At 37.3% G+C, this 11,803-nt stretch overlaps 1 protein-coding gene across 1 annotated transcript in view; it reads right to left on the bottom strand.

Annotated features, from left to right (window-relative positions):
• Positions 1–723: 723 nt before the first annotated feature.
• Positions 724–11,803, bottom strand: part of LOC106868479 (m7GpppX diphosphatase) — a 13,440-nt gene continuing 2,360 nt past the window's right edge. Inside the window, exons 2-4 of the mRNA XM_014913765.2 lie at positions 7,975–8,120; positions 5,354–5,578; positions 724–1,293 (exon numbers count right to left, since the gene is read on the bottom strand). Coding sequence (XP_014769251.1) covers positions 967–1,293; positions 5,354–5,578; positions 7,975–8,120 — 698 coding nt within the window. The 3' untranslated portion in view covers positions 724–966. The remainder of the gene's footprint in view (positions 1,294–5,353; positions 5,579–7,974; positions 8,121–11,803) is intronic.

Genomic DNA, 11,803 nt, shown 5'->3' with positions numbered 1-11,803 from the left:
GGAGGTCTTCAAGACAAAACTTGACACTTTCCTCTCCACGGTACCAGACGAACCAACGGCTCGTAATGAGACGCAGTTTAGGGCAGCTGTGTCAAATTCTCTTATACACCAGATGTGCCATCAAAACTCTTGATTGGACCATGTCAGGTGGGGGAGAAGAGCCATGCGAGGAACGTGAAAATCACGGTGGTGCACCAGCATGACCGCAGCCACTTGGCTGAAACACATAAATAAATAAATAAATATATATATATATATATATATATATACATGTGTGCGTATATATATATATATATATACACACACACACACATCTATACTATATTGTTCTGGGCACGCATTAGGCAAGAAGTTGAAAATTTTTTGGGGCCCATGACACTACATAGACCCTAAGTAAAACATGTAAAATTTGAATGAAATCAGTTGGGTAGTTCTCAAGTTTTAGGGATTCACACAGACAGACAGACATTCTCATCTTTATATATATATAGATTCAAAGGTTGACTTTGCATTTCATCCTTTTGGGGTTGACGTAACCAATGTACGCAGCTCCCCGAAATTGCTGGCCATGTGCCAAAATTTGAAACCAATATCAAGATGTCTACATACAATACAAACTATTGATGTCTTTAAAATTAGGTTGCTATATTAAAGCTATTACATTCAGTTACAGATACAACAAAAATTTCAAAATATTTTAAAATATAAGGAACAGGTATTGAATAATTTCAAAGAATTTCTTTACTTAAACCATTGTCACCAGTGTGGTGACTCATATTTTCTAAGAGTACTTCCATTCTTTCTCACAATAAGCATCACACCTGTGATCCCAAATATCAACGTTCACAAGACAAAATGTACCAATGCAGTCAGTTTTCCGACCAAAGATTCAGTACTAAAATCATGTGATGGAATGAGCATAAAAATACTAAACTGAGGTGATAAAATGAATATAAAAATGAAATATCATTTCTGTGATTGCTCAACCAGATCTTTTACTTCACATGGGTTATTTTCATCTTGTTTTTCTATATAACCAGCACTTTTCAGTTGCTCATACAACAACGTTTTCTGTTTTACCTGATATGTTATTGTTCTGTCCAAATAGTAAGTATTTTTAAGTTGAATATTTTGAATAATATCACTAAGAAGGTGAGCTGCATGAACGTCTTTCCCAGGGCAGTCCAGTTTGATGTTGTTTATATGAACATGGAAATGAGGATAAGATGGTTTGTAATGACAGTACATACGTAGTTTATATGCTGGTACACCATATTTCTTTTCAATGATTATCTGTAAAAAAAGAAAAAAGAAAAAATAAGCACAAGTATTTTGTTGTTGGCACTCCGTCGAGGGTTCCAGTTGATCCAATCAACAGAACAGCCTGCTCGTGAAATTAACGTGCAAGTAGATGAGCACTCCAGACACGTGTACCCTTAACGTAGTTCTTGGGGATAATCAGCGTGACACAGTGTGACAAGGCTGACCCCTTTGAATTACAGGCACAACAGAAACAGGAAGTAAGAGTGAGAGAAAGTTGTGGTGGAAGAGTACAGCAGGGTTCGCCACCATCCCCTGCCGGAGCATCGTGGAGCTTTAGGTGTTTTTGCTCAATAAACACTCACAACGCCCGGTCTGGGAATTGAAATCGCGATCCTGGGCCATTGTGCCTCCACTAGCACAAGTATAGCTGTGTAAAAAACTTTGCTTGAAAACTACATGGTGAATTTGGTAGAGGGAAACTGTGTAGAAGCCCACTGTGTGTGTACATATATATACACACACACACATTATATATATATATATATATATATATATATATGTGTGTGTGTGTGTGTGTGTTTATGCGAAACATGTATATACACAGATACACACGGTCATATTAAAAGATACACGTGAGTGGCAACATATAGTAAATAAACACAAAATAATAGACATACACACACAGATGACATATAAGATCCATACCCAGATATGTACACATGGTTGTAGACATGTAGTACACCAAGAAGTACTATATGTGCATACATGTTAGCATATATCAGCAATAGTGACAAGTAACATAAACCAGTAATAGTTATAGTAACATAAACCAGTAATAGTTATAGTAACATAAACCAGTAATAGTTATAGTAATAGTTGAGAGGGTTTAATGAACGCATAATGCAAATAAAATAAAATAATTATAGGTATATTATGTACTAAAGAAAGATATAATTTAAAAAAAAAAACCCAGACATATTGAGAGAAAAGGAGGTGTAGGGGGAGATAGATAAAGTGTTAGCCCAATATATGGTGGGTCATGGAAGAGTGGTGGTAGCAGGGAACTGTACCAGATAGCCAGAAGGGAGCCTGGGCGACAGGTATACATAGCCAAGGAAGAAGCAGAAAAGAAGATGTTTGCCAATGTTCAGCGACATGAAGACCAGAGAACTGAAGTATTTCGGATTGCAAGACAGTGTGTGAGAGAAAATTGCGATGTTACAGGAGAGAAATATGTCCACATGGATGATGGTGCACTTGCTTTTAATGATTCTGCAAAGAAAGTCAGGAAAAGCCCCTGGCCCATCAGGAATCGCTGCTGAGATGCTTAAAATATCTGGTGGTGTGGTTTATGGTCTAGTCACCCATATTGTAAACCAAGTAGTTCACGAAGGAATCATACCCAATGACTGGCGTAGCCACACCATAGTCAACTGCTACAAAGGTAAAATTGATGCTTTAGATAGAAATAACTAAAGGGGTATCAAACTATTTTGTGCCAGGTAGAAACACCACTGATGCTATATTCCTAGTAAGGCAACTGCAGGAGAAAGATAAACCCCTACACTTGGCTTTTGTTGACTTGGAGAAAGCTTTGACAGGGTCCTCTGATCCCTTATCTGGTGGGCGATGCAGAAATTAGGAATAGACAAGTGGTTTATAAGAGCTGTATAGGCCCTGTACAGGGATGCTGTCAGTAAGGTAAGAGTCAGCAATGAGTAAGAATTCCGGGGTAGAAGTAGGGGTTCATCAAGGATCAGCCCTCAGGCCCCTCTTATTCATCATAGTCCTCCGGGCAATAACAGGGGAATTCAAGACAGGATGCTCCAGGGAGCTCTTATATGCTGATGACCTTGCTCTCAAAACAGAATGACTACCAGAACTAGAGAAGAAATTTCAGGCGTGGAAGCAAGCCTTCGAGTCAATGTTGCAAAAACCAAAGTTCTAGTAAGTAGGAAGACGAGCAAATCACAAACCCCTTCAGGTAGATGGCCCTGCTAGATCTGGAGAAAAGGTGTAGGTAGAAACTCCATACAATGTACCCAGTGTAAGCTATGGATGCATAAGAAGTGCAGCGATATCAAAAGCAGGTTAACCAGGATGACAGCTTTTGTTTGCAGCAGATGTACAGGGGCAATAGCTTCCACTACCTAGGTAACCAAGTCTGTAGTGGGGATGGATGCTCGGAGAGCATTGCCACTAGAATAAGAATAGCCTGGGTAAAGTTCAGAAAGCTCCTACCTCTACTGGTAACAAAGGGCCTCTCGCTCAGAGTGAAAGCTAGACTGTACGATGCATGTGTGCGAACTGCCATGCTACACAGCAATGAAACATGGGCCATCACTGCTGAAGACGTGCGTAAGCTTGAAAGAAATAAAGCTTGTATGCTCTGCTGGATGTGTAATGTCAGTGTGCACACACAATGGAGTGTAAGTGCCCTGAGAGAAATGTTGGACATAAGAAGCATCAAATGTGGTGTGCAAGAGAGATGGCTGTGCTGTGTATGGATGAGGAGAGCCGTGTGAAGAAGTGGCATTCCCTAACAGTGGAAGGAAACTGTGGAAGAGGGAGACCCAGGAAGACATGGGATGAGGTGGTGAAGCATGGCCTTCGAATGTTGGGCCTCACAGAGGCGATGACAAGAGACCAAGACCTCTGGAGATATGCTGTGACTGAGAAGACCCGGTAAGTAAAGTGAGATCACAGCTGTAACCTATACCAGTGTCACATAACCAGCCCATTTAAAAAGTACCTTTGAATTGTCAGGTGACACACCGAGCTTGAGGAGACCTATTGAGTCAAGTAAAATCAAATCACAATCAAAAATGGAAATTGTAGCTGTGGCTGCTGCCAGTGCTGCCTGACTGGTTTTCATGCTGGTGGCACACAATAAGTATCATTCATGCATGAGTCGTTGCCAGAGGCACATAGAAAGCAATATCCGAATGTGGTCGATGCCAGCCGCCACCCCGACTGGCTCTTGTGCCGGTAGCACGTAAAAAGCACCATCTGAACATGGTTGATGCCAGTGTTGCCTGACTGGCTCCTGTGCTAGTGGCACATAAAAGCGCCCACTACACTCTCGGAGTGGTTGGCATTAGGAAGGGCATCCAGCTGTAGAAATATTGCCAGATCAGATTGGAGCCTGGTGTGGCCTCCTGGCTTGCCAGCACCCAGTCATGGAAAACGGACGTTAAACGATGATGATAATATATATATATGTGTGTGTGTGTGTGTTTGTCCCCCCCCACCACTACCTGACAATAGGTGTTGGTTTGTTTATGACCAATAGCTTACTGGTTTCACAAAAGTGACCAATAGAATAAGTATAAGACTTAATATAAGTGCTGAGTCAAGGGTAATGATGATGGTTTACATAGTAACAAGCAACAAGTTTGTCAAGGAGTAGTAAACTACATTAATTCTACTGCAAACTGGTATTCATTTCTATTTACCTTGACATGAGTTGAACTTGAAATACACAAGTTCAACATTGCTATATGGACAATATTGTTCAGGACACTAACATTTCTGATGGTTCAATAATTCATATTTGATGTAATTAAGTACCCTAAGAGGGTATTGAACAAACTTTGTTACATCAGTTAAATTTTATTACATTTTATATATTTATTTTTATTTATAATCATTTAATACATTCAAATATTGATGAAGCCCACAGAAGGCCAACTCTGTTGGAATAAATCAGCTTATTAACTAGTTTGGTTACAGAAAAATGAACCAACCAAATTAGTACACTCTGTTGAGAAATAACCAACAGAATGTTTGAAGATGGCAAAACATGAATCAAATTAAATATTATGAAATACAACTTGTGGTAGATTCATGTTAGCCATTTAAGTGTTAAGATGTATGTGTGAATTTAGTGGCTACTCTGACTACCACAATGTAAATTTTTAGTTTCAACAGATAATAGCAGATTGATAACAGATATGAAAGGGGTACAACTCCATAATAATATAAAATAAATGTCAGGCATACTGTAATATTTCCAAACTGCTGAAACACCAACTAGTACTTCTTAATTAATCTTGTAATGACAAATAAGAGAAAGAAAGGGAAAACTTACAGGACATTCAGTGAGAATAGACTTGAGCATTGGTAAATGTGACTGGTTGAGATCACGAATTGATTTGAGGTTCCGTTTATGGACAATGGCTACAAAGTACAGGGAATCAATATCAATGCCATTCCATTTAAGATCAGGCAATAAAATGAATCCCTTTTCAGGATCTGGGTCTTCATATAAAATTCTCTCCGTTTCAGATTTCTTATCCAATATGTTATATACCCACTGAAAAGAAAACCGATAGATAGATAGATAGAATGTCTGTCTGTATGTATGTATGCATGTTAAATTTTATACATTTATTTTTATTTATAATCATTTAACACATTCATAATCATTTAATACATGCATGCATGTACATAGGCGATTCTGTTATTTTCAAAATTAGTTACATTGGATAGTAACAGAATTAATGATATTTTTGCAAATTAATTTTTTGTGAATTAATTTTCTCGTGAATTGTTTGCTTTTGTATCGAGATTATATATGTATATGTCATATACATATTTCATTGTTTGATAAGTGCCACACATGAAATTCTTTTGCTCTTGAATCCCTTTGTAACTTCTGCCAATAATAATTATATATTATTAACATCATTTAACGTCCATGTTCCTTGCTGATAGGGGTTGAATGGTTTTATAGGACCTGAAAGGTCCCAGGACAGCATTGTGGTCTACCGTCTACTTTAGTATGGTTCCTATGGCTGGATGCCCTTCCTAATGCCAACCACCTTACGGCATGTACAGAGTACTTTGTGTGTCACCAGCTCTAGTGAGGTTGCCACTACCTCCCCTGCTTATTACATCACCTAGGTAATAAAAAGCTATCAACTACTTCTAGTGAGCTATCTGGACATTTAAGAGAATCTATTTCTGATTGCTCATAATACATACTGCTCCAGTGCATGTCACAAAGCTTACTTTCTCTATTAGATTGCCTATGATTCCACTACACCTCTTATGTGCCCATAGCTTACATTGATTATAACATATGGAGTTTATACTCCTTTCCTGTATATTGAGCAAAGTTATTTCCGTGAAGACACCAGGGTCCTATCTTCTTTCCTACATACAAAAACCTTACTTAGTCTTTGCTAAGTTTGTGTGCACATATATATATATATCTCATCATCATCGCTTAATATCCATCTTCCATGCATGCATGGATAGGACAGTTCACAGGAGCTGGCCAAGTACAAAAACTACCCTATGCTACTGTGTCTGCTTTGGCAGGGTTTTTACACCTGGATGCCTTCCTAACACCAACTACTCTGCAGAGTGGACTATAAATATGTATCATTCATAGTACACTGCTGATAACAATGTGCTTCCAATTTTGTCTTGATTGCACCATTGTTTTCTATCTTGACCCAAATTGCTTGACTAAATTGTCTTCCAATATCACGGTGGACTTCCCGGTGGCCCTTTCCAATCTTTTGGATACTACATGGCAACTTGCATGGGTCTCTGGGTCTCTTGCATGTTGTCTGTGAATCTTGCAACATGTCTGGCGCAACAGAACTTGTGCTTTCAGTACTCTGATCACATTGTTCACTCTGCTCCATTCTCAAATCTCATTTTGAATGTGCTCTCTTTGTGATGCTCCTAGCATGGATCTTTCCATAGCCCTTTATGCTGTAGCCAATTGATGTTCAATCCTTTTTTGTAGTAGCGCACATCTTATTTGCATATGAGGGCACAGGTAGAATGGTGCTACTGAAGAGTCTGGCACATATGGCATTGTCTAGCTTTGTTCCAAGCACATCCTTTATTGAGTTAAATGCCATCCATTCTGCTCTTATTGTCTTTGAGATTTCAGCATCCAAATCTCAGCACATATTCACTGTGTGCACTAACAAGACATACTCCTTTACCTCCTTAATTTCATCACTTCTCACTTCTATTCAACCTTGTGTTAAAGGTAACAACATGGCTTTCAGCAAAATTCTTAAAAGAAAGGGATCTTTTAGTGGGTGACATATGAGTGTTGGAATTGGTTCTACAGTAGGAGGAAGAGAGTGAAGTGGATGGAAGTGTTTGTTTATGATTGTTTCCATACTCTTTAAGATGGTAGAAATGAGAGAAATTGGTCAGAAATGGTTGGGTCACAGAGCTTAATCTAAGGGGCGATGGGAGACATTTAAGAGAGAAAGAGAGAGAGAGAGAGGGAATAAGACTGAGTTTTGCAAAGATAACAGCTAAATTTCAAGGAGATGGAATATAATGGAAGGGATATTGCTAAGTTTTTGAAGTCAGTGTCACCTGTGAACATGATGGTGTGACTGGTATCATCACTTTTATTTCATTACACACACAACAACAACTATATTGTATGTATGAGTGTGTTTATAGACTTTATTAGCATGACTCTTCTGAATTATAAAAATATTGGTCTCAATACAGTTTTGGATGAAAATTTTTGCAAAATAAATTAAAAATAGCAACATTATAAAATAATTCTCTGTAAATCAAAGAGCTTGTCTTTTCATTTCTATTTCACATAAAATGTGCTGAGTTTTCAGTATTTTTTTACACTTTTTCTTTATGGGCTGAAAGCTATTCCATGGCCAAAACACTACAAATTAATTCCTTAGAGAGAAAAAAAGATAAAATACATACTTCTAAACAAAAGGCTTCCTTTTCTAAGGCTGGCAAAGCAATTTTCTGATATATCTCTGGTGTTTCATGAACAACAAAACACTCTTGCTGAGTATATTTGGTAATGTGAAAGTCCGTGGCAGGATTAATAAATGTTGCTTTTACATCTGCAAAGAAAAAAAAAAACTTATGTAAACAAACAGCTGAAAATAACAAGTCTCTATGTGGTCTCCCAGACTCCTGAAAACAGCAACCAGAATCATAATTTATACAAAAAATACAGGATGGTAACAATCAAAACACCTTTGATTCTAAGTCTCGTTGATCAGGATTGGCCAACAACTATAACCATTTTTTTAACCCTTTAGCATTCAAACTGACCATATCCACCCCAAAGAGTCTACCAGTTTTATGTTCAAACCAACCAGATCCAGCCTCTCACCCCAACCCTACAGGGTTGTTCTAAAAATAAACAATCACATCATAGAAATCTTGAAGCTATGAAACAATGGATGGTTAATTCAAAACAATGTGAATAAATAAATATCACATTTGATAGAGTAACCTGAATATGCTAAATGGTTAAAGTGCATTTTATAATTTAACTCCTTGAGACAAACAATGATGTAAGATTATCAGGAGCAAAGAAAATAACTAGTATTTTGGGCAGAGCTCATAATCAGTAAAGAAGGGTGTGTTTGAAATGTTACGCATTACTTTTCTTCATATCAATTTTTTTGTTGGTTTTATTGTATTGACTCCTGCCAATGGAAACTACTAGTAGTTCTTTGAATTCTAATGATATCATTCAAGTTTTAAGTTAGACATACTTAGGTTTCTGTTATTAGTAATTCTTAGCTTACTAGCTTGTTTTCACAAAAATCTGTACATTTTATATCTCTTTCATTCCATGTTACTAACATTTGTCCCATTAGTTACAAGCTCATGAGGATGCCTTAATAGCTGCTAAACCTAAGAGAAAAATCTTTCTTAAATCTCAAAAGAGCAGGTCACATTGGACAAAATTGTATGTTTGATTTATCTAAAGTAACCTCAGAAACGAATTTGGAGGAGTACAACAGTATTCTTACTTTTCCTCAGTAATTTATTAATTTTCATATTTGCTGGAGCATTTTTGCATCTATTTACTCAAATCATGCATTGGTGGAATCTTGGTGGTAATTTGTCCTTGTGATAGATACCATAAAAACCCATGTAATTTATGCAAGTGATTTTCAGGAAAGCTACTCATGTAAAACTGTTAACAGTTTTAGTAAATTTATACAGAAAAAGTATTATATACCATCCAGCATAAATAAAAGTCAACAATATTTTTTCTGTAAAAACCTATTTTGACATTAAATGAGTCAACTTCCTGTACAAATGTTTACATTTGTATGTCATTTTTCAACAAAAAAAATTTCTAAAACATTCTGGAAACAATCCACTCATGTAATTTACACACCCACTAAAGTTTATTTTTGTTTTTGTGAAAAAAAGTGCGTAAATTACATGGGTTTTTACGGTAATCTTAAATTTTGGCCTAACAACTACCTGGACAATTTTGTATAAGTAATGAACCTATTTATTACCTTATGACAATTTCAACGATCCACCTGATATTTTGCACACATTGGTGTAGTTCCCTGGAAAAGGGCTCATAAAAAAAATGGTTTGAGATATGTCAAACAAATTGCAAAAATATGCCCATGTCATCCATTTAGTAAAACTATTCAATTATTTTTGTTCTCTTCAAAGCCATTAATTAAAGCAGTTGATGTTATTTCTGGAAGACACCTGTGCTTGCCTTTCTATCATACTTTAACCTTTCAACAACTGGCATAAAGACACTGCCCCTTCTCACTCTCCGCCCACTTAGTAAGAGCTTATAGCTTTGTTAAGTTATACACAAACAAACTAGTGGAGATGAGAATGTATTTATCAAAGGTTTATTACTTTACGTACATTAGGGCTTAAGTCGCCAGTTATTTCTGTTTAGTTAATTCAGATTCATTTAACGCTCACTGCTAACATTATTTTGTTTCCCTTCTCTCTTTGGACGTCCAACTCCCTAGCTAGCCCACAGCAAAGTTCCTGTCTACAGTTCATCTGTTATGAATCCTGCTCTACATAGCTCCCCCCACAGTACTGTTGACTATCATTGGAAATGGGAAGGCGTTTTAAATGTCCTGCCCATGCATGTGGTTACTCGGTTCTTTGGTGGCTGTTCCTTGTCAAGAGTTAGTGTGATCAACCTAGGGCAGCCCCTGTTTGGTGGTTGGGCTACCTGAATGGGACTGTCAACATGGAGATGGGCTGGTTTCATAGATGCCGAGGGGTGCTTTGGTGTGTTGATAGGGGATGCAAGTCCTGGTCTAGTCCTTGATTTGCTTGGCCATACTTGTGCCAGATAAATTTGCTTGACAGCAGCTGCCTTTGTTCTTTGGCAACCTCAATAGTGCTGATGCCATGTAAAAAGTACCCAGTACACACTGTAATGCAGTTGGCTTTAGGAAGGACATCCAACCTTAAAAACCACACCGAAGGTGACATTAGAACTTGATGTTGTCCTGTGCATGGAAAACAGACAGTAAATGTAGATATGATGATACTGATTCAGTGAAAATTGCTGAAGAATCCAAATTGGACAGTTACAGATTAGCATATATATTCATGAGGAATGAATGTGTGTGTGTGTTGCCACTGGGTTCAAAGCACTAGTTCAGAAAAGTACCATTTGCCTATCCATCGGTTTATGTTTAGACAACAAGGTCTTCTGTATAATGTAGGACTTCATGAATATCCTCCCCACCAAAAAAACAAACAAAAAAAACCAGTCTCATCATGAGAACACAAATTACTTTCCTTCATAAGTCCAACACAATATGCTCATGCAGCAACTGTGTCTTAGTTGGCATCTTCGCCATGTCTCGTAATAATGTTAATCCCAGAACGTTTTTTGAACAATTCGAGCCCACCTTCGCTAGTTTTAAATTCCTCTTATTTTCCAAGCTGTTCGTAAATAGAATTAGCTCTTTTGCAAATAAATGATCTAGTCACCCACCTGCTAATTGTTTTTCTTTAATTCACATAAATAGCAAATAAACGGTGTGTATAACATTTACAAGACGGTGGATCATCAGACACGGTGTTTGATCTAATGTAGTCTCCAACTGACGAACAACCTTAGACAATCAGAGCTAATTCGAAATATATTCACTAGATATAGAGATCGAGAAAATAGGCATCAGTGTTATTAAACCTGCTATCGTCGCGCTTTTTAGCTAATACTTTTCCCTTGAAAATGATCAAACCCGTCGAAGTAAATTTCGTAACAGGAGTTTTAAAATTAATTTTGGTAAATTTTTATGTAAGGAAATCATTCGTTGCCACACTTTTATTCATTAACAAATTAATAGAAAAGCATTCGTTACCAGGCATAACTACAGATGTATACCCCGCCCCCGAATTTGTTGCCTCATAACTTCCAAAAAAAATGGATACTTTTTTTACGAAACTTTTAACAAATAATCGCTTAGATTCTGTAGATTGAGTGTATGTAAAGATTTGTTGGAAAAAATTTTTCCGAGGGATTAAGGAGGAGTTTCGAAAAATTCACACGACCCGAAATTTTCCCCCTCATAACTTTCAGGAAAATGGGTATTTTTTAATGAAATTTTATACAAATACCTTTCAAACGGTGTAGACTACGATTACAAAGAAATCTGAAAGCAAATTTTTTTTGGACGGGGAAGAGGAAAAAGTGTGTGATTTAAGGGAGATTTGGCTGTTGTTTCTAGCACATCGCAAGACTACCCTCCTTGTTTTTTTCTCACTCAAATATGTACCG

The sequence above is a fragment of the Octopus bimaculoides genome, chromosome 11 (assembly GCF_001194135.2).
Source record: "Octopus bimaculoides isolate UCB-OBI-ISO-001 chromosome 11, ASM119413v2, whole genome shotgun sequence".
In the NCBI taxonomy this organism is placed as follows: domain Eukaryota; kingdom Metazoa; phylum Mollusca; class Cephalopoda; order Octopoda; family Octopodidae; genus Octopus; species Octopus bimaculoides.
The sequence above is the reverse complement of the archived record's forward strand: the minus strand, read 5'-3'. Positions and strand labels throughout refer to the sequence as shown.